The sequence below is a fragment of the Apteryx mantelli genome, chromosome 1 (genome assembly GCF_036417845.1).
Source record: "Apteryx mantelli isolate bAptMan1 chromosome 1, bAptMan1.hap1, whole genome shotgun sequence".
In the NCBI taxonomy this organism is placed as follows: domain Eukaryota; kingdom Metazoa; phylum Chordata; class Aves; order Apterygiformes; family Apterygidae; genus Apteryx; species Apteryx mantelli.
Window position 1 is genome coordinate 182,297,653 of NC_089978.1, and position 23,977 is coordinate 182,321,629.

Here is a 23,977-nt window from a genome sequence, read left to right on the forward strand (position 1 = left end):
GTAGTGAAGGACCAAAGCCTGATGAGCAGCACCCATTACCTTCCTACCTGGAGTACAAACACAATGACTCTATACGCATCTACCAGACAAATTATTTTGCCAGTAGATGTGCCGAAAGCCCTGACAGTGACTATAAAAGCTTTGACATTAAGCTTGGAGCAGAAATGGAAAATCTGGGAGGAAAATGTGATCCAGATCAGCAAAAGTTCTGCGATGGGCCCCTAAAGCCTCGGACTGCATATAGGTTAGATTTATTGTGATAATTGTGTTCTGTCAATTATTAGTCATGGTGCTATCTGGATGCCTGATGCACTTGAGCTTCTGTAGATTAATAACTGGGTTGTACAATGTTTTCTGCATTTCACTATGCAATTTATAAAAGTTTTATCCTTGCCCCCTGCTGTTCCATAGATAATATATAAACTGTTCCCTCACTAGCCTAGGAATGATACAATTCATTATACACAAAATTCGATGCAGTGAATAAGCTTCTTTATCTCCTTCAGTTTTTTAGGGAGTTTTCATACAGTTACTAAATCTCTCTTTGGAAAAACTTAAGACCATCAGCTAAGTCAGAAGAGTACTTAACAGGAGAAGGCAAGGCTGGTTCACTGTTCCTCAGTTTCTTTGGCCCCACTGCACCACACCAGTCCTTTGGAGTTATTCTAACCTGTGGCTCTGCACAGAGCTCCAGAGCTGGGCCTGGGTTATCTGTAAAGGATAGGAAAGGGCTACTGCCATGACCAGGCTCGCCGGTTACCCAGGCTGTGAGACTGCAAACCTGGGCCCCGGAGCAGCTCAGTCACACCCCTTAAATAGGCAAAAACTTTCCCAAGAGGTCTGTGAGCTGCCCACCAGGCAGCCAAAGAGACACAAGGCAGGTGGCAGGCACAGCCCATTGTGTTTCTCTGCTTCCTTCATACTGATTAAAGCATTGCTGAGGAGCCCCTACCACAGACTGTGCTCACTAGGGCACATTTCCCAAAACCTCAGTTTGGGAATTACCAGGGGAACTAAGTAGATTTTAACATTTCTCCATTAGCACTGCCAAGCCTGGCCATGTGAAGAGGAAGCATCTCCCCACTGAGTAGCCTTCCTGAGTCCCCTCACCACTGCGGCTTCTGCTGGCCCTGCCTTTGGACACAACCAGGCTGTGTGTGCCAGCAGCAAGATCCCCACCTGTTGCCTCTGCCAGGGCACCCCTGAGGCCCCCATCCCTACTAGCTTGGCCAGGATTCACCTCATCCAGCTGTGGGTACTTATTCAGGCACCTACTAAAGAGCTGTCTGTGGTCAATGGAAAGTTATTAGTTATCTCTAAGGAGCAAGTGAGTTCCTAGGTTAACCTTTATTTTTCTGTTGTTGGCTGTGAACATCTGCTGAGCTCTAACTGTAACTGTACAACTTTTTTAGGATCAGTATACGGGCTTTCACCCAACTCTTCAGTGAAGACCCAAAGGAACTCCCTACACCACTCTTTGCAGACACCTTCTTCTCTTTACCAATCACTACAGAGTCAGGTTAGTTTCAGGCTTATTTTTCAGTCACTGTAGCAAGTGTTTGAATGTATACTATACCTCAAAACCCTTTAGCATCCAGAACTATTTTTGGGGAGTGGAACAAAAACAAATGGTTATGCAGTATCCTGAAAGCTACTTTGAAATGAGGCTGGAGCCATGGCTTATCCAATCTTAGTTTGAAAATCCAGAGGACTGCTTGATGGAGTTGCTGGCAGCAGAGAAAGGGGTGAATGCTGAGTGAAGCTATAACCAGTAAAGTTTCAAAGTACAAGAGGACCAAACTCTCAGATATTGGGGCTGTGGGTTTTTTTTAGTATGGCTGGGAGTAAAAGATTTTGCATGAGGTTTGGAAAAAAAAGCATAGAAAATCAAGGCCTCATTTAGTCAAGTGTTTAGATGCCTTACATTTCTTTGTGTTCTCTTTAGCTGATAGTAACATATTTCTCAAAAGTTGTTGATCTCTTGATTCTGTCATATCTTTTCCTCAAAAATATAAATGCACTATTTTGTTTCTAGAGCCAGTCTTTGGTGTTATTGAAGGTGTGAGTGCTGGCTTATTTCTCATTGTGATGTTAGTTGCTGTTACTGCTTTATTTGTCTGCAGGCAAAAAGTTAGGTAAGTTGAGTTCTTTATCAATCTCTGTTATGAAGTTAGGTCAAATTATATGCTAATTTGAGCAATACAATACTTAAAGCAAATTGGAAGAATGCACCAAATAATTTTTAGAAAAATGACAGATGAAATCTAGGTCCCCCAACATCTATATGCATTGAATATAAAACTAATGACTCACATATTAAGAGATCTATATATTCTTCATAAAAGATTCAAATACTCGCTGATGTTAGTAAGAATTGTCTCATATGGGATCCCTGCAACTTTTAGTTTTCAGTAGAAATGTTTGAATATTTCTGAAAGACTGGTTTATCATCCAAACTCAATGGCATTTTGTCAAAACTGAAATGTTTTATAGGATTTTCATCTACATTTTAGGTAGAGAGCTCTTGAAATGGTTCATTTGGACTTTAACGTTTCATTCAAAGACCTTAAAATGTGAAATTACCTCAGTGTCAAAAAGATTAGTTTAAACTTTACTTTTCAGTTTCCTGTTGATTATAGTTGTGTGTTTTACATTATAGATGAATTTCAAATAATGAATTTTAAATATGTTTAAATGGTGAAATAATGTCTAAAATTTGAAAAAAGCTGTATCCAGTGAAACCATTTTACATGATGAAAGAGATACAGCGTTACCGATACGAAATTCCTTGTGGCTTCCAAAAAAAAAAAAAAAAATTAAACATTTGTCTTATGTGGGAAAGTCTGAAAATCTGAAATTCAGCTCATCTCCTGACACAGAATTAGGTTTGTTTTGTTTTGAAATTGCCTTTTCAAATGTCAGAATTTCCCATAGAACAAAAACTGTTTTCTGACCAGTCCTAATTCTTAGCTAGAATGGAATTACCCTTTAGCAAGCCTGTTCTTAGACTCTTATGGTCAAATTCTGTGTATTCCTCTATCTGCCATGCAAAAATAAATAAATAAATAAAGGTATGAATCATTAGCAATAGTGAATAAAGTCTGCTTTTGCATGTATAGTTTTGTGCACCCTCTCAGTACATAGTGACATATAGAGCATGCATAGATTACAGATTCACATGTTTTCTTCCTTGCACATCTCACTGCAGTTTTTTTAGTGTAGACAAAATTTCAGATAGAGTGTGGTTTCTCAGAAGTTACATACCCAGCAGGACTGCAAGCATCTGGTGTAATTTCCCTTATCATACATGAGAAGAAAAGGCTTTCTAAGGGCAGTATGTCGAAGGAGGAGATGGCAGTCAAAGGAAGAAAGACAATATGGAACCATATGGAATCAGGACCACTTATGTGGCCTTCCCAAAGCCTGCTATGGTGCTCTCACTTACTCTGGCTGTGAACCTGGGCATGTCCTAGAGGCCTGCTCTACAGAATGGGTGTGCTGGAAGCTATAGTCCTTCTACAGCTCTGAAAATCAGACCGTTACCTACATGTTTCTCCACCCTGCATGTAGAGGATCAACTGACTTAGGGCCTATCTTAACCTAGGATGCCCTCCATAATGATAGGTTGAGCTGTGGATGTTTCAGAGCAGGAACAAGTTCGTATTGCCTGGTAGTGATCTTATACCAGCATCACTATCACCAAACTAAAATACAAGAAAGCTGTGCCATGGCAAAGAATGACATCCCATTACCAGGGCCACAAATCAAAACAGACTTTTTAAATTCCTTTTTTTCCAGCTTACTAATGTAAGGTTTGTTACTGGCAGCTCTTGTCTATATTGGAGCCATAATGGTAAAACAGAAATGAAAATACCTTTCTTTCTATTCCAGCAATGGCCATGAGAGGCCTACAGCAAGGCTGAGCATTCGCGGGGACAGGCCACTCACAGTCCATCTGAACTTGGGGCAAAAAGGGTAACATCAAAAGTTTTGTTTCTAAAAGAGCACTGTTTTAACATGGCATCATGGATGAACAGTCCATTCAGTCACTCACTGACAGAGTGTTTCTTTTTCTTTTGAAAACATTTCTAGGAACCGGAAAACTTCCAGGTAAAGAGAAATATTAAATTACTTAAAATACTTTTTTTATAACCAATTGGATAAATTATGACTTTGATTCATCTTGTGGTAACTGGATTTTTTTTCCTCCTGCTGAACATTTTAGTCCGATCAAAGTCAATCAGTTTGAAGCGTACTTTACCAAACTCCAAGCAGACTCCAACTACCTCCTGTCCAAGGAGTATGAGGTGGGAACAAAATACAGACAAAGGATTTGCTTTATGAAGTGGGGGGCTGGTTGAATCGATAATTAGAAAGACCTGTATTTGTTTGTCCTATTCATACAAATCAAAGTAACTTTGAGAGTCTCACTTGAGCTCTCCTTGTCCTAATGCCGATACCAGCTCTTTGTACGGCAGAGCATCTTCTGTTTAGCAGCCTCTGCTTGATACCTACCTGGCTGAGGCCAGGAGCATTCAGTTGCATGTCATATCTATGTGACAAAGCATGGACAGCACCCGCCAGTCACATGCTTGCCTTAAACCAGTGTGATTAGCTATTTCAGTTTGATTTAAAAAAAATATTCCCTGTCCATGACCTTTGAGAGCTAATAAGTGCTGTGTCCCTCTGTGTTGTCACATCCTTTAATTATTTTCACCTTATATTTTATATTTCCACATTTTTTTGCAGGACTTAAAAGATGTGGGTCGAAACCAGTCATGTGACATAGCACTTCTGCCAGAGAACAGAGGGAAAAATCGATACAATAATATATTACCCTGTGAGTTTTAGGTTTGATTGTGTAATATTACGTCACATGAGCTATTTTTCACGTTTTTCAGCAAAAGTAGTGGAATAGAGAATGTAGCCAATCCCTTCCCTGCTTCCAGTCAGAGATGAAATACCTCTGCCAGCTCAGGTCCTGGTGCTTGGACAAAGATGATGTATGGCCCTGAAGGGCTTCACACAGACCAGTAATTTCATCTCACACTAGAGATGTAATGACTAACGTTCACTCTAGAGGGAAAAAGCTCCAACTGTTATGGGCATTCAGTCACTGCTGATAACAAGGACAGTAGAAATAACAGTAGAGTTATTTACATATGGGGTATCATCCATTCAATACTTTCTGACAGACACCTTGACTCAGTTTCTTCCTCAGAGGACACAGCAAACCTACTACACAATGCAGAGCTAGAGAGTTTCTGCATGGCAATGCTGAAGGAATCCTCTTTCTCTACAAGATATACCATCCTAGTTCTTACAATATGCAAAACAGGAATGTGAGGTTTAGCCCTGTTGCCTTGGGGCAAGACCTGTCATCAAAAGTTGCCCCTTTCAGTCCCTTACCAGTCATTTTTGGAGTTGTCACATCCTGTGCATCGAGGACAAATCCCACATGACTGGCTCTTCCTCATGCTGCCCTGCCGCTAGGCCTGATGTGCACTCGCAGCACAGCCTCACAGCATCTGCTGCATTCGGACTGCCAGGCTGGGCTGGGGAACGTGCCCCTGATCCAGATCTTGTGCTCAAAGCCATGCAGTCTTGCCAGCTGTAGCTTCCCCATCACATATCCGTCCCCCCCCACACCTTCCCTCTTGACGCGATGCATAATGTACAAGAAACTTCTTCTCACCCCCTCCATCTCATAGTCTTTGGAGCACTCCACAGCACTCCAGGATGAAAGTGGCAATGCAAATATAACAGTTACCCTTCTAAATTAGCCCTGCATATAAAATCCCTACAAAAATCCTGCCAGTCCTTTCACATATACATTTCTATACATGGGGGAAATCAAGACCTAACTATAAGTCTCTTGTAATCATTTTCTTCCTAGATGATGCATCAAGAGTGAAGCTTTCCAATGTGGATGATGACCCTTGCTCAGACTACATTAATGCAAGCTACATACCAGTAAGTGACTCAAGGATGTTGTTTTACAGCCCTCTCTCCAGTAGTAATTTGTCCTTCATCTAAAACTGAATATGCAGCTGCATGCTTAAGGCTCCCCTCCTTCATTTATTCACTTTAGCTAAAAGTCTGAGAATTCATTTCGTGAGTGTGCTGAAAGGCTGTGTCTGACTGCCGTTAAGTTGACTCTGAGTGATTTAGCCAGCATTTAAGGCCGCTTCCTTGGATTGCTATAGTTATATAAGACAGCAGGTTTGATTGGCCAAGGACATATTTTCAAAGGTCACTGATTTTATACAGTGTCCACAATAACTGTAGTTATCACTGCAGGTGGCATCCTCAGTGTGGAACTGTAGCTCATCTAGACAGTGCTTGCACCTTGCAGGATGGTGAAATTGGATGAGATTACAATAAGGCCCTTTGCCAACGAGTTGTAGTTGATAGTAGCAGTGGCCTCATCAATCCAGATTTCAACCCAGAATTCAGCTGATTTATTAAAGAGTAAAAATAAAACAAAAAGCTCTAGTAGTTCCAAAATTGCTTGAGACAGTGCTGAACACAGTATGACAATGAAAAGCTTTGACTGCCACAGAAAGAACAATATTTAGACATACTGGTGCGGTCTCTTCCTTCTCTCTGCTCCCACCAGCCTTCTGCTTCTAGGGCCAAGGCAACCCTTGAGCTCTCAAAGGTATTGTCCCAGCAAGGCCCTGCTGCTGCAGAGCCCTGGGTACAGCCCCGTGGCTCGTTCAGTTGCTAGAATATCTGTTTTTCTGCCTTGATGGAAGCTAACAGAGTTCTCTCTATTTGCAGGGCAATAATTTCCGCAGGGAATACATAGCAACTCAGGGCCCTTTGCCTGGCACCAAAGATGAGTTCTGGAAGATGGCATGGGAACAAAATGTTCACAATATTGTCATGGTAACCCAGTGTGTTGAGAAGGGCCGGGTAAGCAGTCACTCTACCTCATTATTAATGAATGTTTTCACATTTATTAAATGTTTATGCTTATTATTTGCATCACACTACAACACCAAAGGCCCCAGTCAAGGAGAAAACAAAATACAGTAAGAGGCAAGAGCTATAATCTAAAGACAGGAGACAGATTAAGGTTGTGAAGTGAGGCTGCAGTGACCATCAGCATGTCAGAGCTAGAGCTAGAAACAGAGCTCAGTGCTTCTGGTCTTTAGTCCAGCTCACTAGTGCTAATATAGTTCCCTTAAGCATGCATAGAATGCAAGGGCAAAAAAAATGCTTTCTAGTCTACAAAGCATGTGACTTCTGGAAGATAAGTGACATTGCTTGCATAAGCGCTACTCAAATGAGTGAGAAGACATGTAAAATGGGTGGGGATGTGTGAAAACAGAGGTGGCCACAAATCAAGATTAGCAGATAAAATGGCAGCATCACATGTGCTTCATGCTATCTTCTTGTCTAGTTTTCTTACATTTAGGAGATTATGACTGAGTGACTTTAGACCTCCTATCTATTTCAGTAGCCATGACTGTTCACTAAAACTTACAGTTCCATACAGAAAATGAAGCACCATGAAAGTATTTTTCATGAATTGTAGAGAAAGAAGTAGAAAATGGAACTGTTCTTAATTAGTTTCCTGTGCTTCCTCCCACAGAAAAGTAATAAAGTCACCTGAGTTTATTTCATTTTTAAGCCTCTATATATTGCAAGTGAAAATCCAGAGCAAGTTCCTTCTATTCTCAAGCACTTTTAAAAATCTATGTCAAATTGGGTGGAAACATGCAGGACTATCTACAGCCCCGTCTACTTACAATGTCAAAGTAGCATCTGCTTATAGTTAGTTGATCATTATAAAATGATTTTTCCTCTTCTTTTTCCTGCACTTTAATAAGTAGCAAGGTAGTTTAAAATGCTAGTATTTTTGTTGTCAGCATCACATCATGAGCTGTGAATGGGTGTTTGACAGAAATAAAGCACTATGTTTCTTTCTCAAGCTGTTGTTTCAGGCTGTCTGCAGACTCAGGCAGATACCACTGAGTAGTTCACACTCCACTCATCCCCTTTGTTAGTTGTCTTAATAGTTAAAAGAACTGGAGGTTTTATTTTTATTAAGAAGCTTGCTACACATAGGAGGACGAACACCAGCAGCTCAGATCAACTATTACTTTAAATATAAGCTCTGGAGAGCAAACGTTCATCATTAAATATATGGCATTCTTTTTGACAGTTAAGCCCTTACGTAGTAAGCGAAGAGATCACTTGCACTCTTAACAGCTTTACTGAGTGCAAGTGTGTGTAGGTTATTTAGTTGTCTCAGCAATCCACCTGCCCAAGTATGACCACATCCTGCATCTCTGTAAGACTGGAACTAGATCTGTAAAAAGATAAGCCAACTTGAAGTAGTGTGATCTAGTGACACGTATGGGGTATTTCTTCTTAGTTTACGTTTTTTTTCCTGAAGAAATGGGGAAAGCAGATGCAGACAAGGCAGCCAGCTGTCTCCTCCTGCACATGACTAACTCAGAGTGGGCCCCACTGTCACATCTCGGCAAGAGGCAGGGAAGCAGATGCTGGAGGCCTAGCTCTTGTCCATGCAGAGCCATGAGAATCTGCAGTTGCTTTGCCTAGGTGACAAGAGGGGATTGGTGTAGAAAACACTGTGGTGCCCAGAAGAGGACGTTAGTGAAGAAATTCCTATTCTCCCCATCACAAACATCTAAGATGGAAACTCCCAGTTCCTAGCTCCAGCCCAGGGCTGGCTGTTGAGCTGATGGGGCAGGAGGTGGCAACTCTCTGAATCTGACTGCTGTCAATACTGCTTTTCTTCCTTCAACTTCAGGCAAAGGATGCCTGATGCTGAAGTCTCCTCCTGCCAGTGCTGGATGGGGGCATTGGCTCCAGCTCTCATCAACACTGAATCCATATTTTCCTATCTCCCTGCAGGTGAAGTGTGATCACTACTGGCCCCTTGACCAGGATTCCTTGTACTATGGAGACCTGATTGTTGAGATGCTGTCTGAGTCGGTGCTCCCAGAATGGACAATACGAGAGTTTAAAATCTGCAGCGTATGTTTGGGTTCATTTTATATATTTTTAAATTAATTGTCATAAAAAAGCCTGCAAGGCTAAATTAGGAAGGTTTAATTTGATTTACCACAGTTGCATCATGTCCAGTTCATCTTTGGTGGCAGCTGCAGTAAAATAGCATTCGCTCTGAAGGTGCATGTGGTGCATGTGCATCCTCCTGTCTCGGTTGTTCTGATAACCCACACTTCTGTGTCCTGACAGGAAGAGCAGCTTGACTCAACAAGGCTCATTCGTCACTTCCACTACACTGTGTGGCCAGATCATGGTGTGCCAGAGACCACCCAGTCTCTGATCCAGTTTGTCAGAACTGTTAGGGATTATATCAACAGGACCCCAAACACGGGACCAAGTATTGTGCATTGCAGGTATGTGCAGCAGCAATATCTAAGTGGTGCAGAGCCTTTATGCATACCCCTGGGAAGTTCTCCAGTATTTGTATCTGTTAGGCCATGGGCAGCCACACTTGAGCTTGAGAACTTGAGAGGCAGTGATGGGTTTGAGTCTCCAGGTACATCAGAGCAGCAATTCCCAAGGCACATGCACTTGCTCGCAACCTTGCCCTGCAGATGCCCCAAAAATGGTTCTCAGGGAACCACTGTGTCTCTGTGGGGCCACTAGAGAACACTGAAAGTGTCAACAGTTGCCACTTCAGAAGTGGTTCATCTCTTTTTTGCATTCCTAAATTGCCTTTGTGCTGCTGGCCGTGGCCCAACATGATTCACAAAAGGGTATTCCAGAAAGGTAAGATATACCAAGGGGTGAATCCAGCTACCTATGGATGTTGAGGCCAGCTGGCAGATATGTCCTTTGCCCCATTCTGACTGAGACTCCCTGTCCTTAATGCCTCCTCATGCGCCCCTGCTGTTTTGCCATTTCTGGCAGTCACAGGGCTGCAACTTTTCTTCTGCTCCATTACCCACCCCTACACACGCACACGCAAAAGGCACAACCGGGCTGCCGATCTGTGATCCACTGTCCACCTGCAGCTGCCATAGGGTTACAGAGTGAGAAAGACAGTGCAGCATAATGCTGTGCATAGCTTCTAATAAAGCCATATGCTTACTGGTATTACCTGAATGTAGCATCTGACCCTTCCTTCTGTTATGTGGGCTGAGGCACATATGTTACATGACCCCACCTGTGTCTGCCTGTCTACATCATGTGATGCAACATATCAGGCTGTATCACTGGCTTGTCAGCTTTCCTCTTCCCCTTCTTTCTGTCCCCCCACCCCACCTCCCAGCGTTTCAGCTGCTGGGGACTCTGGGACATTAAAAGGTTGACAAGACTCTGCCTTGGCTGCCCTTCCATAAGACACTTGCCAACTTACCTTATAGAATCAAGCCTACAGGTTCACTTCTGGAAAGAAATGGAAGCTTAAAAGTCACTTACAGTCAGATGCAGTCTCTCAGTGTATCTCAGAGCCTGAGTTGATCCAAAGCAGAAAGCAGGATAGGCGGTAGCAGAGATACCTTTTCCATGGCTCCTCCATGGCTGTCCTCTCTTTTTCCCAAAACAAGTTCTACTGTAAGGAGTTCAAAATCCCAGAGATGCCATATGAACAGTGAGCTTCTCACCCTGGAGATCTGCACTTTGCAAAAGTATCACATGAAGTTAGCGAATGCTTTGAGCCATCTCTTTTTAAAACTTTTGGGTATTTTTTTTTCACAGTGCTGGTGTTGGAAGGACCGGCACATTCATTGCACTGGACCGAATTTTGCAGCAGCTGGATTCAAAGGACACTGTTGACATTTATGCAGCAGTGCACGATTTAAGGCTTCACCGGATTCACATGGTTCAGACAGAGGTAAGTTCTGGATAGCTTACAGTACAGAGCTACACTAAGTAATAATTTCTCACCTTAAAGGCTCTCAAAGCACTTCACAGTTACTCCACTGTGGAATGCCAGTTAGATGTATTTTTAGCTCTGTGAGAATCTCTGGTTCAGGATTGTTTTTACTGGCTCTCATACAGAAGTCCAAACCCTTACGAGTGGTAGCTGTGCTTTCTATAGATTTCTCCCACTGGCACTGGATCACAATCAGCCCAGCAGTGTAATGCAGAAGACATTTAACAGCACATTGTACTGTTAGTAAAATGTCCATTTTATCTCTTTAAAAAGAGATATCTCCATTGGGGATGGACTTGGAAGGCAACCCTAAAGCAGACCAATAGATAGACATAAAAGGAATGACAGGCAGAAATAGTTATTTAAATGTTTATAATTTTAAAACTCCAACACTGACCTCATGGCTTTGCAGTTCTTTTTTTATTGAGCTGCTCTGTCCATCTTTCATTAATGATACTGGAAAAGTTGATCAGTCTTCTCCTAACACATTATGCAGAAGGAAGCACATATATTCTAGCAGTGCAGAAAAAGTGTTTGGGATTTTTTTCTATGCTTTTAAAAGTGTAAGAAAATCACTTTAAGCTAATAGCATCTAAACACTTAGGAGCTGATTTAACAAAGGAGAGTTGTGGAGGCACTGTGTACATTTTCCCTGTGAACTGTTAATAGAGGAATTAGAATAGGTTTGATGGGTCTGCCTGTAGCTTGATACTAATGGAGCTCTTTGCTGCAATTTGGAAACAAAAATATCAGTGGCTGAGCTTCCTGATAGATGTAAAAGTCACACATGGGTATAAAGGGAGGCACCATTGGGAATGTAGAAGAGAAAGATTTCCTGGAATTGTCTTAATCACAGATCACCTCCTCTCTGAGGTGAGACAGATTCTCAGCCTGATCTGGGCATCCTCAGAGACGGATCCATCTCACCCTCTACATTCCCACCAGCTGTAGTCAGCGAAGGCAGACAAGCATCTCAGGAGGGTGTCTTTTTTCCTCTAGCTTAGACTCCTGTCTGAGTACTGGGAAAAAAAGAGGCATTTTCTTGCCTCTCTATCAGCTCTTTTGAGAGCCTAGATTTGACACTAGGCTTATAGGCAACTGGAGTTATGTGATATGGAACCGACCTTTGGCATCACCTTGACATGAGATCCAACTCCAAAGGCAGCTAGACCCAAGCAATAGTGAGTAGCATCCCACTACCAGCCCTACGTGCGCTTTTGCCTGAAACCAGCAATGGTGAAAGCCCTGCTCAAGTCCCTGTTGTAACTAGTCCTACCCACAAAGGAAGTCACAAGCAGCATCCCAGAGACAATTCAACAGAAAGCTTTTGCAGCTCTCACATGCTAACCCTACTCATGCTCTATCAAGCTTAGTGACCATGTAGCTGTGTCAGTGCACAGCCAGTGAGCTGCTGTACTCTCAGCAAGACTTATTAATCAGAGTTGTGGGTTGCATCTGTATACAGTTTCTGATTTGGATCTGTCTTTCATCTACAGAGACAGCAGCTGTACGTGCGTAACGGCAGGCCTCTTCACTTTTCTAGAGCTAGAACATTAGAGAAAAATGCACAGAACAATAACTGAATTTCTTGTGAAAAATGATGAGAAGATGTGGTGGAGGAAATAAATATGCTTATTGGAGAAATTATAACCTCGCGATAAAGTGATATTAAAAAGATACACCTTGATATACAAAGATGCTCACTTGCCCAGGCTAATTTGTGGGTACCATGCTACATTCATCTCAAAATGCTAATGACCTGTTTCGTGACCCACAATGCATAGCAATACGTGGGGATTTAATGATCTATTCTATAAAGGCATCATGCTGACCCTCCCAACATTGGTTGTAAATGTCATCTTAGCTCTCTTCTGAAAGGCACTCTTCAGAAAGAACAGTGTGTCATTCACCATAGAGGCAAAAGCAGTCTTATAACTTATACTGGATCAAAAGATATTGCTTTATCTAGATGATTCTGGTTCATCAAAGTTCTGTAAAATTTTTATGTATTTTGATCAAATTCTATGGAAAATATTTTTTAGAAAAAGAAATCAAGAAATTATTTAGCTCTTCTATGTGCTTCCCTGAACATATTCATATTTATTCTACTTATGTTATATCAAAGCATGTCAATAGTAGTAGCTACTCAGCATCATGTCAAATTATGCCTTACAATTGATATAGCTTCCAGTCATGACATGAGCAGTCAAAATATATTATGTTAATTTATGTTATATTTGTAATATTCTAAAAACAGATGATATTTAGTAAAGAATAACGGAGCTTATTTTGCAGAAAGAAATACTTCCTGTTTGCACCATCATGAAAAAGATTACTATTATTACCAGTGTGAACAAGAGATTAATTCTAGAAGTATGTATTCATTTTAAACACTACCCATATTTCAGTGTGAGGGAGTTAGCCTGGAATCATTTTTCACAATAAAGCAAATGAAATTACAGAATTTCCCAGTGTGACTTAAAAAAAAAATGCAACGTGTTTTGCAGTGTCAGTATGTGTATTTACATCAATGTGTGAGAGATGTGTTAAGAGCCAGAAAACTACGCAGTGAACAAGAAAATCCCTTGTTTCCAATATATGAAAATGTGAATCCAGAGTATCACAGAGGTGAGTGCAAGTTTATCAAATTGTAAAATGTTTCAAATGTAATAACTCACAGACAATTTAATTGAGGGGGCTTTGTTTCCTCACTGCTCTGTTCTTGTCACTCTTGCAACTTCATCTTCCTCTCAAGGGGCTTCCCCACCAAATTTCAGCACCTCCAGCTTTATTTCCTCCATTACCAGTCACTGTAACATCTGTTCCTGCTCTTATCTTACCTTCTTCTCTCTGTATCAAACTTCATGATTCCTATGCTGTCAGGGAAACTGAACCCCTTCCCTGTCATAATATTGCCTTCCTCATTTATCTCACCAGTGTTTACACCATCTGCCTTTAAGCATACTGAGGCCACTGGCTGGGCTCCCTGGTCTCGTCTGTCATTGATGGAGTTAGATTTCTGTCCTGAATCACCCTCATTTTCTCTTGACCATATACGGAGCCTTAGAAGACTTCCTGCCTGTTTTAAGTGCATTATGTAGGTGTCCAAGTCTGTAGTCTTTCCTCCTCCTGCAACTCTCTATCCTTTATAGGCCTTTTTTCCTAGCCTGTATCCAGTCCATTAGGGATAAGAATTTAAAGCTATACTCACAAAGAGACTTCAGTGTTGTAGCACCTACAGATATCTTGCTGCCTGAAAACCCTCATACCGTTTGGTACCCAGGCTCCCTGTAGAGTAGGCCTTGAAAAAATGATGCCCAGGAAGCTTGGTCTTATTTTCAAGGGGAGACCGGAGGAAGCCATTGTGGCCACATCTCAGCTACATCTTTGGGGCACCACAGTCCTGAATGACCTGTTGGAGCACATTCCAGCTCGAGGACATATTGCATGACTGCTTTTTTTCTCTTTGACTGTAGAGAAGGGGTGATTCCTGCAGGCCTGGCTGGCACTGGAAGCACAGCCAGGCCACATGCCCTGTCCCAGGCTTTGAGAAGTGCTCCTGAACCCACACACAGCCCATCAGTCTCCTTAAAGCTAGTATTGAATAGAGGTCTGCTGTGTCCCTGAAGAGTGTCCTAAGCATCCGATTGTTGGATGTTCCTAGCAGGAGTTCAGTCTTTCAAAATGTTACAGCCCTGCTGGCCTAAGCCAAAGCCCTGCAAAAGCTGGGGTAGCTGCTGTTGCTGAAGAGGGGCTGAGCAGCAGGGGAAGATGCCTTCCAGGAACAGTAGTCATCACCTCAACCTCACCTATCCCTGCCCTGACCCGCTAGGGGCGGGAGTGGCAAGCCTGGCACTGCCCAGCACCTCCTGTTCTCATGGCAAGAGGACCAGTCAGGAGAAGCTGTAAGCAGAGGTGGGCTGCATCTCTTGGTAGAGCCCTAAAGGCTGTGCAAGCTTTCAGGCTCAGACAGCAGAATCTCAGTAGGTCCTCAAAGCTGGATGTTAGGAGTCTAGGTAATATGATGAGGGATCAAAGTAATTTTCTTGATCTAGCCCTTAGAAATCAGAGTTGTTATCAACAGGTAGAGCAGGCTTGGAAGAGGCCAAGGACTGAAATAACCAGACACGTACAAGTCAGGGCTGTTAGCAAAAGTAGTAGTTGTCATGTCAATCACCAGTCTGTGCTGCTGCCACGCAACCACCTTTCAGAGCACTGTAGTCACCTGGCAGAGATGAAAGTAAAGCCACCTGTTTGTTTGTTTTTCTAATTTCAGTTTTTTTTGCTTCCAGATGCTGTTTATTCAAGGCACTAAGAATGTTACAGACATCTACTTTTGTGACCACATTTGTTAACCAGGAGTTTTGTTTGGTTTTTTTTATATATCTATTTCATACACTAGAAAGGTGCCAGACCTTTCTATTGAGACTGTGTATAATTTATTGGTCTGGTGATTTTTTTAAAGATATATAATTTAAGTGTAATTGATATTAATGTATATAATTGTATTTTGGCATTATGTAAATATGTATTTTTTTTCTATAATGTTTATATTAATATTAAGCTTCAGATAATGCTATTATTTTCTTATCACAGTTTTTATAAACTGTTCTACATAAACTATTTTAAATTGTATGGCTAACAGGACTGCTGAATTTGGGGCAGGTTATGTACTGGCACGTAACAGACAGGAAGAGTCCTATAAGGACAGCCTTTTTTTTTTTTTTTTTTTTTTAATAGTTCAGTGTTTGTGAGATGAAATAAGCTACTATTAAACAAGGGAACAGTAGTCCTGTGTAGGAATTACAATGCTACTCTACACTTTAAACTTACTGCTTGTGATCTCACCAAAATGGGTGAAATCCATAATACCATGACATACCTTTTACAGAACTCATCAACAGCCAAATAAAATGGGGACCACCTCACTAAAAGCAGTTGTTTCAGTCTAATGTGACATAGTAGAAAAATATCAAACAACACATGCTGCCACAAAGTCTAGTAAGACCTTCCTCCACACACGTGCTTTGAGGGGAGAAAGGTCACTTTCTGGTTTCTTTACACTGGTTTAAGAGAGCAGAATCAGACCACAGCCTGTGTCTGTGCGTTTTTATTTGAGTACAGTTATAATATGAAAGGAGTGCAAGGAAATGCCTCATGTATTCACATGAACAAACCTGTAAGGATACAAACTCTAGCAACTTCTACAGCTCATTAGAAGAAAACCTGTACCATGACAGCTTAAAAAATAGAGAGATTACAAGCGTATTAAGGAAATAAAGATATATAGAGACATATATCCTAGAGTTGACACAATTGGCTTCAGCCTTAAGCTGCTTGCAGCCTCGCTGTTCCTTGGTCATTCTGCCTGCATTGGCGCTATGCTTGGCAGCACACTCCCTCAGTCCCAGCCTGCTGCAGGGTGAAGCCCCCGTCTCAGCCCAAGGGCAGATTTCCTCTGAATGCCACATGCTTTCACAGAGTGTGGTACCAGGCTCTTCCAGGAATTACCCCAGCACGTCAACACAGAAAGACTCCTCAACTTGGATTTTGCCTGATATGATCACCACAAGCATCGCTGGAATATGAAAACGCCCATCTATAACCCAGGGGATGTAGGCTTGCAGGGCTGCGCTGATCATTGGATGCACTCGAAGCATCTAGGGATTAGCAAGAAGTATGATCAAAGAGCACCTCCAGGTATACAGCCAAGGCGATGAGACACAGCTTTTTTCCTCTGCAGCGAGGCTTCTCTTCCAGGGACTGTGATTTGAATGCTCCATTCAGCTATTTTTCTTTATAAAGATCTCTTTAAATGAATAGAAAAACGACAGCACCCAGTTCACCTCCATCACAGGAAGAAGGAAGGGCTCGATAGGTCTGCTTTTACCTGTCTACCCATTCTTTACCTAAAGAAAACTTGGCCTGCTGCAGAAGGCAAGTGCCTAAATTCCACTTTTATTTTGGAGAGAAATAAATGTTTCTGAAGGCCTCCAGAGAACCAGCCAACACACGTGAGTTAAGTCCCTAAGTTATGAACTACTTGGCTACTGGGCCAAGACCACTGTGATTTCACCATGACTTATTGGAGCCACACTATCCTTGCTGTAGAAACAGCAAGTGTGACAATGGATGAAGATATTTGCAAGGCTGATCTGATGCAGTTTTCTTCAAATCTTTCCAAAAGAGAACCAGCAGGCACATGTGCATCCTTGTCACTCAAGTTTTACTAGAGAGAAGGAAACAGCCTGATAGTCCCTCTTCCTCCATACTCCAATGGAATCTTCTCCATTCCTGACCAAATATCCTCAAATGTCTCAGAAGCCAACCCTGATATCAGCTTTCACAGCTGCTCAGAACATGTAGGCTCAGTCAACCTTTTAGATGTCTCTATATGAAAACACTGCTCATGCCTCTTGTACATCCCTCTTGCCCCCACACAAACCTCAAGATCCACCACATTCCCCTAATGGGATCTGAAGAAGAAGGGAACAGCATTATGGTGGAAGCCATTTTCACCTAGGGAAGGCTAGGCAAAACCTCAAAGAAATGTGCAGATTTTCTTGCAGGCCTCTTTTTCCTTTTTTCTTTTTGCTAGATAAACTCTAGGTTAGCAAGAAAGGACAAACAAGGATGGCAGCTTTAGGTCATTGACTGTAGTAATAGCGGCTGAACTTAGGGCATTGTGCATATGGTCATTGTGTTGCATGTGCTGCATTTAGACCTTTCTTTTTGCGGCAATAGCTGAGGAATAAAAAAAATCGCCACATGAGTTACCAGCAGTACAATTACACTGTGAAGACATACCAAATGTACTCTATAAATTATTTCACACTGTATATTATTGTGTCATTTTTTATGCTGAAGAAAATGGAACTCGCTCAATAATATATGATCTGAGGGCAAAAGTTGGTGATTGTATACGATGTGTGTATGCCATTCATCATTTTCAGAAGGACACACATTGTTCTACTTCTATTTTAGCATTGTTTCTCAGCTCCCTCCTCTGCAGCTACAGAGTTCACAAACCTGCACCCAAAATGATGTTGTAGCGGACAGCTATTTTCATCTTTTCTCTCTGCTAATAATGGACACAGTTGATAAGTGTCTTCCTTCTCATCAGTTACATAACCAATGACTTTAAACACCCTGACACAATGCTCCCGAACAGCTTTACATCTCTGCCTAGCTAGGTCACACATGAGACTGTACACGCACATTATTGCTCTGGTTCTGCTTTCTACCCACTTCTGGTCATATGAAACCAGTGTAAATCCACTGAGAATAAATAAAAAGTATCTATGTAGCATTTTTTTTTACTATAAGACACCTACTTATCAGTATAATTAATTATATTTACTGTGCCTCTAAGCTGAATAACAGGACCAATGGGAAATTGTTAATGTAACAAGAATGGACTTGAAGGAGCCTGTGTATTGAACAAAGACTGCTCTTGAGGAAAAAGCATCCTCCACTGAAGAGGATGTTTCTGTTCTGAATGTCTGCGAACGATGTTCAGGATTCCCTTCTTGATGTTTCCCAATAATAATGTTACAAAGCAAGGCTAGTGTTATTGCTGATCCATAAGCTAAGATTTGCACACTTGGAGCCCAGTCCTGTGAATCTCTGTACATGCAGCCTTCTCTGCGTTGTCCACAAAGCTGCCTGAGTACTTCAATGAAAGTCAACATGAAAAAAGCTTGAAAACATCATTCAACTTCTGAAGCACTTACGGGGCTGGGCTTTTAGGTTAATTCAAATTTTTTAATGAAAGTTATTTAATAATGAAAAAATTGTAACTAATGTTTTTAATCTGTGCAATACAATTACAAGATCCACTACCGATTGTAGAAAAAAAGAGATTTTACATAGCTGGAGTTGATAAATGATATTTTTTGTTACTAATGAAACACAAAAGTGGGTGAGAGAAATAGGCATACTGTGAAGATGTCATAAAAGTGCAACTTTATACGTTTTTCTCTGCTGCTAGAGTTATTTATACAGCTTATATGTGTGCCTAATATTGCCAGAAATATTATTTTATGCCATGATATATTATGAATTTCCTTTCAGATGTAGAACGGAGAAAAAAATGTGTGAGCTCTGTGTTTATGTTATGTATTGCATACTGGTATCTATGCGTTGACTTAGAAAGCAAAAAGTTAAATACTGGACAGATAGGAGTACATCAGCACTTAGCCATGCTCCTCAGCCTGGGAGTTAGTATGTGGGCTAAGGGGATGGGAACAGTAAGCATCTAATCACTGTATTAGTGTCTCCTCCGAGGGTCACATATTGGAGAAATGTGCTGGACTTTCAGAGATGCAGCCTACAGCAGCCGCCGCTTCACAGCCCGGGAGTGGCATGTCGGGCGCTTACATTTATTCACATTTCATTCAGTACTTCAGCCATAGAGTCTGTGCGATTAAAATGCAATATTAAATGACAACCACTTCCCTGCTGGCTCTGTCACAGATTTCCTGGCTCTGAAGCTGTGTGCTCTGGGACCTGTAGTCCCAGGAGGCTGCAACTTTGCCTGGAGGCTGAGCGTGCCCTGCTGTATTTAGGCAGCTCACCTTGGACCCAGTGCCCTCGACTGTCCCTCTCCAGCTGACAAAGTCAAACTCCTGACCTGTTGGTAGCACCACTGTGTCCAAAGCAAAGTGGTCTATTATTAATGACCTCGCAGCTCAATAGCCAGGGCAGACTAGGACTTTTTAAGACTGGTAGGAAATACTGGAGACCAGGGACTAGCTAAATTGAGCAAATACTGTGGAATTTGGGCACATACAGCGTCAGTGAGGCTGGTAGATTGATATGCAAGATTTAGTTGTTTCTTGATTTATTTGCAAGCTAAAGAAACACTGTAAGTCAAGTAGCTAAATACAGATTGCTCTCTAGTAGAGCAGTATGTTATAGTGAAGAAGAAAAAAAAGATTTTGAAATATGACTAGCCATAATTTTTTTGCCTGTGCCTGGAGTAAAGTGACTGAAAAACATCTTCAGCATATATTCCATTCTCAAATGCTATATAATTACTTATATTTGTGTTCCTAACAAACGCTGGGTGAACACAGAATTGTGCTACTATTGTCAATTTAATTTATGCATTTGTTAAGTCTATTTTTATATTTTTAGCTACAGTCAACAAATCGAATATATTTGAGTGTATTTTACACATTTTTATAAATAGTTCATGAATAAAAGTCATTAAAAAAAAACAAACATGTCCTCGTCTCCTGTCTGACTGCCGTTGCGTTACAGTTTGTTGTCCTGCTGCTCAGAGGAAAGGTCAGAAGTGAGTTTGATTTCAAGTGAGCCGGTCTTCAGAGAAAGTTAAATTCATCGGAGGCCTCAGCCTGGTGGGGGAGAGGAGGCTCTGCCGCTGCCCACTGGCCTGTGCAGGGGGATGCTCTTGTTCCCGCCGCCTCCCCACTTCTCTGCTATTATTTCGGAGACGTTTCGCAAGGCAGCCATACCAATTAACTCTGCGCTGGAGCTGCATCCCTGTCTGCCACCCGAGGAGCTGAACTGTGCTCCTTGACAAATATATTTCTTCCCCTCCCACCCTGCGCAGTGCTTAAAAACCATTAGCATTCTTGTGGGTTTTGTGTGCTCAGGCAGTTGCGTGCTTATTGCCAGCACTGTGCGTCTCAGTTATTCCTTATTTGTCATCCAAAGTGTTTAGGACAAGTTAATTCTGTTTATTTAAAAGGAACAATGATTTATTAGGTTATTTTTTTGTACTCAGAGTTATTCACTGAAGGGGTGTTTATTGAAGGCTGCGAGGGATTTTTAGCTTTTCTCTTTGCGATATAAGAGCTTACCTCTTAGCCATGCTCCATCCTGAAGCTAACACAGCCACAGAAGAGCAGTAATAAAGGTAAAATAATGTACAATTAGTATCTCTGCACAGGAGAAGCATGGCCATCTTATTGCCGGCAAGAGTAAATACAAATCTTTTTACAAGGTGCAGCAAGGAAATTGAAAGACAGAGGATTTTCAGCACTTCTAGTTTACCAAGAACATAGTGGTTTCTGTTAAAATATTGTCAGAATCAACTTTTTAACCTTGTTATTTTTTATAAAGTGGACCTGTTTTTTCACCTGGGCTTGATACCTGTGAGCTGTCTTTTTCTGAATATTCTATTAAGTAATTTCTTATCCCAATGCTCGAAAATAATTTTCTGTTTCTGCCCAGTCCCAGTCTTCACAATCAGCTGTTTTCCTAAACCTAGAAATAACTGCTAGTGTCAGACATGGTATGCCAGGCACTATGTGGCAATACCAATATGTCAGCAAATAATACAGGGAAAATTTCAAGTGTTACTAATGAAGCCTTTACACACCACTCATTTAAAATACCAATTCTGACTTGTGAAAAAAAAAAAAAAAGAAAGAAAAGAAAGCAATGTTAAAGCAAAAAAGAGGCAAACTGTTTGAATGAAACTGTGAAAAAAATGTTGTGTTTCAGAAGAATTGCAAAAGCCTCCCTTGATTTTATTTTGGGAGAAGGCAAGAGGAGAGGTGGAGGAAAGATTCTCTTAGCCAGTGACTAATGCAAAATGCACACGGCGGTGTTGGGGCAGGGCTGCCCTGCCGGACTGGACCCCCGTCCGCCCTCTCCCTGCAGCCACAAGTCAGTGCTGCGAGGGCCAGGGCCACGGCGCCTCGGGCCGTGCGTGTCTTTCATTGCACTGCTCCCTTTAGCATTTCCTGCGGGCTGGCTTTGTACTGCCCCGCCACGGGAGCTTTTCTGGACACTGTACTTGTCTGGGAAATGGACCGTGACCTACAGCATCACTGGGGCTTTTTTTGCTTTCTTAGAGCAAGCTTGCGAGCATTACTTCAGCCTATCTCTAAAGGAAAGAGTGAACTGCTTTCAACCCGTCTCCTTTACAGGTTTTCTAAGAGGGCACAGATCTGGCTTGCTCTAAGGGGCCGAGCCAGGCGCCAAGGGCCTCGGCCCCTGCTGGTGCAGAAAAGCCGGGTTCGCTCACCTTCCTTCCAGTGTGTTGGGGTGAAACGCGAGCGTGACGAGGACCAGCCGCACACCCCGCAGGATGCGGCAGCGCAAGGAGGCGCATGGGAGGCCCTGCAGGGTCGCAGAGCAGGTATGTGCTGGCTCTGCCAGCCCTGCGCTGAGCGCAGCGCTTCCAGGAGAAAATAACAGGACAGACCCCCCCCCAAAAAAAGTGAAAAGAAAAGCACAGAAAACTCCAGTGGGGTCCAAGGTAGGGACTGGGGTGTGGAGAAGATGATTAAAGGAGCTAGATCAGCCTGTCACCAGACCCGTTTGCAGGCCCCCACAGGGAAGCAAAATGGCTCAGAGGAGTGATGCACCGTCCGGCCCCTCCAGCTTTAATCTGGGTGCTCGTGGGAGACCTGGACCCCTTGGAGAGGGAGGGGACTGGGGAAAGGGCAGCACCATGTCCACCTGCACGTGCCAGGTGGGCCCAGCTCACCTGCTCCATTGGGTGCCTCCACACCCAGGCCCTCGGTGGAGAGGTGCCCGGTTTGTGCTCTTGGGAGGGCTGCAAGCATGAGGCCTCTGCCAAGACCCTCAGCTGGGCCAAGAAGGTGAGAACTGTGGCCTTGTGCAGCAGCCGCGTGCTGGGCACCAAGTGCTGCTGGCAAATGCTGAGACAACTGGGCCAGAGATTTTTGGTACATGGTCTTCCTCACGCTCATGCCAAAGCTCCTGTCAAGTTACACTCTGTGTCCTTGCTTGTCTTTGATGTTCAAGCGCCCAGACCTGCTTACGCACCAAGTTTATAGTGGAGACCTGGAACAGCTACCTTTTACAGAGGGTAAAGACAAAGGCTGGACAAAGAGTTTTCCTGCTCTGCCCAACCGTGGTGAGGCCATACAACCTGGAAGCTAGGTGCCACCAGTAAGCTACAGTTTGAACCCTCTCAGGATGAGAAGGGGCCTGAAACCAGGTATTTCAGCTCCCACAACTCACTCACGCACAGAGGGGATAAGTAGAAGCACTGCTCTCTCTAAAAGGCTGGACATAGGCAGAAAGCGGTGAGCTGAGTGAGCCCCTCTGGAGGGAGATGTCTCCCCACCCCTGTGTGACATGCTGGCTCTTATGGATACTCTCTCTCCATACCTGCCTTGTGGGCTATTTTCCACTAGGCCTTGAAGCTAGAGAGTTGTACTGAGCAATGCCCATATGTGCTCTCCTGCAGAGGCCCAAAACCTGGCTGGGAGAAAGTTGGTGAGCTGGCAAATTTAATGTCTCCATAAAGACTCTTCACTGAATTATCAAGAACATAAATTTGACTTAAGTCAGGTCCTCCTGTCATGTGAAAGGGAGGGATGGAAGGCCCTTCCTTATCTTTATAATTTATGTTTGCCTGCCAGAGCCCCCAGATTGAGGACTTTCCCTGGGTCAGTTTCGCAAAGTAAAAAGAATAAGATTTTATTAAAGTGATAGATACAACAGGTTCGGAATTGCCGTTGATAAATGCACTTGCTGCTACAAATTTTCTTTCTATGAGCTCAAACTAACAATTAAGCGCTTTCAATAATAATATATTTTCCCGGGTAACATCCGACGTTTGTTGGAGGCGCAAGTCTTACCAAAGAGGTGGTGTCCCTGTTTGGGGGAGGGGAGAAGGAGGCTCGCTCGTCAGCAATCTCCGGTGAACAGGTCGGCGGTTCAACTTTCTTCCCTTCCAAAAACTTTAGTGAGCTATCCTCTGTTTTATAGTTGCTGAAGGTGGGATGTGGAAGCATGGCAGACATACTTCATTGGCCAGATTGCCATTTGCGCAGTTGTTGGGGGTATGCCCCCCTTATTTACATATCGTTATGCAGCAAAGGGCATGATTTTTAATATGGTAAGCAGGGATAATGAGGCTGGGGGTACTATAGGTCAACAGTTAATCTGTGAGCAGCAATTATTTTTTGGGATGCAACCCTTTGTGGTCAGGGGCGGACCGTGATACCTCCATATCGCTCCCTCCTCCGCCGTGCAGCTGGAACAAACTGTCTGGCCTTCACCAGCTAGTTCGTTACTCATGTTGCAAAAGGGTGATGTACTTTGGCTGCCACGTACTGTTTTTCCCGTGTGCCCCCTTATCTTTCT

General features: G+C 42.7%; 1 protein-coding gene across 1 annotated transcript in view; it reads left to right on the top strand.

Moving 5' to 3' along the window:
• Positions 1–20,083, top strand: part of LOC106488156 (protein tyrosine phosphatase receptor type B) — a 51,448-nt gene extending 31,365 nt beyond the window's left edge. The window contains exons 19-32 of the mRNA XM_067313362.1: positions 1–244; positions 1,413–1,519; positions 2,036–2,135; positions 3,892–3,975; positions 4,093–4,110; positions 4,226–4,307; positions 4,750–4,840; positions 5,897–5,973; positions 6,784–6,918; positions 8,890–9,012; positions 9,235–9,398; positions 10,705–10,840; positions 13,390–13,510; positions 15,175–20,083. Of these exons, the coding sequence (XP_067169463.1) occupies positions 1–244; positions 1,413–1,519; positions 2,036–2,135; positions 3,892–3,975; positions 4,093–4,110; positions 4,226–4,307; positions 4,750–4,840; positions 5,897–5,973; positions 6,784–6,918; positions 8,890–9,012; positions 9,235–9,398; positions 10,705–10,840; positions 13,390–13,510; positions 15,175–15,197 (1,505 nt within the window). The 3' untranslated portion in view covers positions 15,198–20,083. The remainder of the gene's footprint in view (positions 245–1,412; positions 1,520–2,035; positions 2,136–3,891; positions 3,976–4,092; positions 4,111–4,225; positions 4,308–4,749; positions 4,841–5,896; positions 5,974–6,783; positions 6,919–8,889; positions 9,013–9,234; positions 9,399–10,704; positions 10,841–13,389; positions 13,511–15,174) is intronic.
• The last annotated feature ends 3,894 nt before the right edge of the window (positions 20,084–23,977 follow it).